The sequence below is a fragment of the Quercus lobata genome, chromosome 2 (assembly GCF_001633185.2).
Source record: "Quercus lobata isolate SW786 chromosome 2, ValleyOak3.0 Primary Assembly, whole genome shotgun sequence".
NCBI classification, from domain to species: Eukaryota; Viridiplantae; Streptophyta; class Magnoliopsida; order Fagales; family Fagaceae; genus Quercus; species Quercus lobata.
The window spans coordinates 69,030,222-69,036,221 of record NC_044905.1 but is presented as its reverse complement, the minus strand read 5'-3'; the positions used below and the strand labels follow the sequence as shown (position 1 = coordinate 69,036,221).

The 6,000-nt window shown below is 36.0% G+C and overlaps 1 protein-coding gene across 2 annotated transcripts; it reads left to right on the top strand.

Annotated features, from left to right (window-relative positions):
* Positions 1-1,899: 1,899 nt before the first annotated feature.
* Positions 1,900-5,997, top strand: LOC115976334. 2 transcript variants are annotated; one of them, XM_031097544.1, is made up of 6 exons: positions 1,900-2,317; positions 2,402-2,587; positions 3,910-4,390; positions 4,574-4,681; positions 4,850-5,647; positions 5,835-5,997. In XM_031097544.1, exons 1-6 carry the CDS (start codon positions 2,006-2,008, stop codon positions 5,840-5,842), a joined length of 1,893 nt encoding a protein of 630 aa, XP_030953404.1. In that variant the 5' UTR covers positions 1,900-2,005; the 3' UTR covers positions 5,843-5,997. The 2 variants fall into 2 exon arrangements, with proteins under 2 accessions (XP_030953404.1, XP_030953403.1); XM_031097543.1 differs by lacking the exon at positions 5,835-5,997 and having other exon boundaries at positions 1,901-2,317; positions 4,850-5,797.
* The last annotated feature ends 3 nt before the right edge of the window (positions 5,998-6,000 follow it).

Here is a 6,000-nt window from a genome sequence, read left to right as displayed (position 1 = left end):
ATATTATTTAATTTTGTCATGTAAGGGCATTTGGCACACCAAACACTAAAAACCCACCAACATCAAATATTCCAAATGCCAAATAAATTTGTCATTTGTTACAGTACCATCCTACTATTAGAACAGTACGGACAACACTATTGCACACCCTTGATGCAATGGTCACTTCACAAGTATAAGTGCTTATGGAGAGTAAGGGTAAGGGCTAGAGTTCAAGTCTCTAGGAGGGAGCTTCACACACATATGCACTTAGATTAGGTTAGAGTAGAAATTTTATCTTGTATAAAAAATAAAAAATAAAAAAAGAACATTACGGACAATCATGCTAAAAATATTTATTATTATTTTATTAAACTTTTATCTCTCTCTCTCTCTCTCTCTCTCTCTCTCTCTCTCTCTTATTTGCTAAGCTCACAGCATTGTCAAACTCACCAAATCGTTCACCATTCATTTGGACCACCCACCTTTAGATCTCTCTCAATTAGCCGGTTGTTATTGTGGTGGTAGTTTTTTTTTTTTTTTTTTGGTTTATGGGTTGTGGTGGGTTGGTTGTGGTTACAATAGCGGGTGGTGGTTGAGTTGATTTTAGGTTTTGGTTACAGGGGTCGGTGGTGGTTGGTTAATTTTAAGTGACAACAGGTTTGCAGTAGTGGTGGATTGTGGTGGTGGTGGTAGTAGAGATTTCAATTTGGTGGAGGAGAGCTGTGGGTTTTGTATTTATTGTAGGAGTTTTTAAAGGTTATTTTAATATATTGTATATATTATTTTAATGTATTGTATGGAATAATAGAATATCTGATGTAGATGAATTGTAAAATGGTATATTAAAATAGATAAAGATAACTTTTTGATGTGTCAAAATTGCATTTTTTTTACCACAGCTAATATTGATTCTCATATAATTAAATCCTCTAATTGTTTTATTTTATTTTTTTCACTTCATTTCAATCCTTTTAACTTTAACATGTTTTTAAATTAATCCTTCTGTCCAAACCACACTACTCAAAAATGATATATAGTTTAAGTTTCGTGAGTTTTAAAAATTAAAGAAAAAAAGCTACAATGAATTTAAAAAAATAAAATAAATACGTAAAATCAATTAAAACCCACACAACATCACTCAAAAATCAAGAGACACTATTTTGGTGATGGAGAAAGTTGAGGGTGCAAATAGAGGAAAAGCACCAAATCGAAACCCAAAATTGTCATCCAAGTCATCTTCATTATTAATTTGTAACATTTAGGGTCTGTTTAGATATCACTTATTTGCTAAAAGCTGAAAACTTATTGCTGAAAATACTGTAACAAAATAATTTTTAAATGTGTGAATAATACTGTGGGATCCAAATTTATATTGAAATCTATGTTTGGATGACTTTTTGATAGTATTCATGAGTCCCATAGTACTATTTCAGCTAATTTTTACATTTATTTATAGTACTTTCAGCAAAATAGGTGGATCCCAAACAAATTCAAAAAATTATATAAAAGTTAATTATATTTTTCATTTTTGAGAGAAAGAAAGTTTTGACCTATGGTGTTCACTGATAACTCTTTATTATCAAACCAAGATGACAATCAGTTTTTGATGTAGGCAGAAATTGAACGCTGGATCTCTTATATAACTACTAGAGACTTTACCAATTGAATTAACTGGAACCCATATTTTTTATTTATTTTTATTTTTTTAGTAAAACTCAATACAATTTTATATTTATAATATCAAACTTTTTGGTAGGATAAGTTACAAAGGATGATCTAGAATAAAGGAGCTGTATCACCGGCAGGTAAATTTAGCATAGCTGATTGTAATAATGAACTAGAAAAAGTGTATTCCGTAAGCTAAGTCGAAGCTTGATTCATACGCCATCACTCTCGCTAAAGTAACTGCGGTCTGTTTCTTTCTTTAGTCTCAGTTATAACAAGACGGTATCAACTGCCTTTTACTTTCAATTTTCATTCACGTTATTATCTTTCCGCTTTCCCAGATCAAAATTGAAAAACCATGTTGATCTCTCAAACTCAAACTGAGCTTGGTGCTTCAGCTACTCCTCCAGTAACTCCACCACCATCCCAACAAAGCTTTGCACTCTCACTTTCACAGAGAATGCAAAAGGACACTTGCTTCCATTGCCGTCAGCAAGGCCACTGGGCCAGAGATTGCCCCCTCAAGAAATCTCAGCCCTCCACCTCTTTCTCCAACGGTCTTGATCTCCCCCTCTTTCGCTGCCCATGTGGCCTCGGATTCTGTCTTGTTCGGGTTTCCCATTCCGACAAGAACCCCGGCAGAAAGTTTTTCACTTGCCCTGGCATTAACGTAAGATCAAAGACACACTCTCTCTCTCTCTCTTTTCAATTTCCAATACTTTCTGATTTTTTTTTTTTTTTTTTGCTTTTGTAGGGTAATAAATGTGGGTTTTTTATTAAGTGGTGTGACGAAGTGACAACGGGTGAAACTAGCAAGTCTCCTCCTGAGTGTGTGTATCCGTATCCTAAGTGTTCATGTGAAGCCGGAGTCTGTAAAAGAATTATGCTGAATAGGAGCCCAAATGCGGGTCGAACCTGCTTTGTCTGTCGAGTCCCAAGGGTATGTCCTCATTGTTACTTTGGATTTCCTTAATTAGATTCCAACTTGAAGTTGTATGTACGTGGTGGTTCTTTAACGTAATTCCTGTAGCTAATTCATAATTTCTGGATTCTTGTGTGGTTGCTTAACTATATGGTCGTACTCGTACCCCGTGTACAAAACTCCCACTTTTGAAGACTATGGTTGCTCAAATATATGACATGCACAGAAAATATTGATTTAAATAAGTTCACCAACTCATAATCTCATGGTATAAGTCACACTAAATTTGGGTCTTTCTTTGCCATGGCGTGTCATTTGTATTGGTACAACAAAATATGCGTGCGGGATGCTTAAATGTAGTTTGTTTCATGTTCTATCTTTCTGATTGGCACTTGTCATGGAATTTCATTTGCTTCAAACAATTGAATCATTTGATAGTATTTGATTCATTTATCAATGACACTCATGTCTTATGTACTTGATGACAAGATAAATTTTTTATGCCAAAAAGGGAAACTCAAGATCAAGAACAGCTGGGTATATTGTTGATGGCGTGATTAATCCTTCTTGCAATACCTGTGACTTATTAACATGCTATATGATGGAAATGTGAATACTTCTTGTGCTCATAGCTGTATTTTCCATTTAACACACATTTCCATTGATCCACCAGCAAGCTTAGGCATGGGGTACGCATTTGCACAAACTGGAATTCAATCATCTTATAAATCATAAAGCAATATTTTGTGATATAAGTTCTCTCAGTATGCAAAATGCAAACCGTGTGGTATTTTGGGTCCGTTTGGATTGAACTTATTGCTGCTGAAACTGAAAACTGAAAGTACTGTAGCAAAATAATTTTTAAATGTGTGAATAGTACCGTGAGATCCATTTTTAATATTTTTTAGTACGTGAACAATACTATGAACAGTGATAAACAGTGCATGAATAATAGTGATTTTTGTCCCGTGAACTCATGTGAGGTTACCGTTCACGTGTAGGGGAAAAAAAAAAAAAAAAAAAGCATGAAAACGCAAAACGTGGACGCGTGATTCAGTGGAATCCAAACGGGTACTTTGATGATTTTAATTTTGGCATTAAATTTTGTGAAATATATGGGCCAAACATATGATCTTGTTCAATTCCAACTACACATACATCACCTTGTCCTTAAACTAAGACACATTTGAATAAACTGAGTAATTGGATAGAGTTTGATCCGATGGTGGCATTTCAGGAGAGCAGCCTGTGTATCCTTTTGTAGCATTTTAAAATCTTGGATTTGCCATTTTATTGCATGTTAGTTGATATCTGATTAATGGACTGTGGCTTTGAGACAGGGTTTTGGAGCTTGTTGTTTCCTCCAATGGGAGGATACTCAAGAAATTACCACAGTGAATGATATTGCAGATGAAAGCAAACATGAAATATATGCAAAGACTACTTTGAGAAAACGTCCATTTGATATTGACTTGGGTGATTCAAGTATTGAGAATCCAAAAAGGATGAAGTTTGATTCACTGGAGATGGAAAGTCCTCAACATTTCCCAACTGTCGCGCATGCACGTGAACTTTTTGGGAAAGAACAAGAACCCCTCATGGAGAGGGGGGAATGTGATGAAAGCTCAGATAAAACTCCCTCAAAGGGTATTGAGTCCTCTTCAAATCTGCAAGGCCTAGTTATGCTGGAGGCTGAGTCGAGGAGTCCCATTATGAAGAAATCACTGGTAATTTCCCATCTACGGTCTCCGTCTCAGATTTGTCGCCGACAGGCAGAGTTCTGGAGGCAGATTACTGCTGCTGGAGACACATCTACTGCAGGTATTTACTATTTTCTTGTGTATATCCATGTATCTATCTGTATCTTATACTTGATGGCCAAAACCGAATCTTTGTCTTATATTTGATGTTTCTCTTGCTGCTTTTTCTTTTAGCTAACTTGCCACACCCTTGTCTCTTTTTTGTGTTAATCTTTTTTTCTTCTTCTTCTTTTTTAAATGACAGATCGTAGCAATCAAATCTTAGGTCTTCATATTACAGGTTGGCTAGGCCGGCTTGCTTTCCCTCCTCCTAGATGTTTATCAGTTCTCCTACCACGGTGTTTCTTTTGCTGTAAGTGTGGTCTTACACTCCATTTCTTTGTTTTTTTTTTTTTTTTTCCTACCATGGTGTTTCTTTTGCTGTAAGTGTGGTCTTATAGTCCATTTCTTTGTTTGTTTGTTTTTTTTTTTTTTTCCTTTCACCTTTGGTTATGACTCCAAATTCATATTTTTTTTATAGGTGTTTTCCCTTCATTTGATCCCATGTTCGTTCCTCAAGATAAAAATGTGTCTAATTATGAATGCTTTAGTTACCTGCCTCATAGTCCTTTAATTGTTGAATTTGATGAGCCATCATCACAAATATCCGGTCAGGATGCTCAGGCTTTGTGTGATGTTTCTCTGGAAATGCCAATTGCCAAGAGTCCTCCTGCTATGTCAGAAAGCAGTATAACAACGTTAAACATGGAGGTTCTTGAGCAGACAGTGTTGGATGTCCAAAATATGTTTCTTGCCCATCTAGAGTCCATGGCACAGGAAGCGGAATCAACTTTTAATGTTTTGGATATTCTATTAGTCAATCATGCACCTTTTCATGAGCTAGTGAAGAAATTCATTGTCTGTGCATCATCACTAGCTGACAAAGAAAAGTCAGTCAACCAGGAACAATCTTTGCAATCATTGATTGAACGGTATCATAGTGAGAAAGTTAGATATGATGATATTTCTTGCATCCATGCTGAGACAGAAACTGCTTTAACAGCCTCCAATCGTCACCTTGTATCACTTCGTGAAGAGGCTTCCTGTGTCAAAGATTTGCTTCTTCGAATTGAGAATCAGTTGTCCAGTTGTGAGGCTGAGACAAAGGAGCTAGAGACTCGTTTGGGCAAGATTTCTAGGAATATGTTGGAGTCCCAAAAGAGTTTGCAGGCTGCATATGGGGAAGCAGAAGAGGCACTGAAGCTTCATCAACTGAAATTCTGTCAGCAGAGGGAGCAAATGCAAAATGCAATCATGGCAGGGCTAGAGTTAGTAAGAAGTAAGCTTCGGAAGTGATTTTATATTAACCTTTAAAACAGTGTAAAATATGACATGATGCTAATATAAAAAAATGTAGATAGTGCCACTTATTATTAGTAGTGTAGGTTGATGTGTCCTTCCCCTTCTCTCCGAGCAGAAATAATTATAGCTCAAGTTTTTTTTTTTTTTTTTTCTTGGTAATTCAGGGGATTAAAGAAACAAAACAATCTTACAAAGGGTCTTCTGGACCACCAAAAACAGGGGAAACAATCCACACACATACACAAAAACCACAGCATTGAGTCTGAGACAGAGCAACACTAACAAAGTCAGCAAAATCGAAGTGAGCATCAACTTATCCTTGCATCTGCT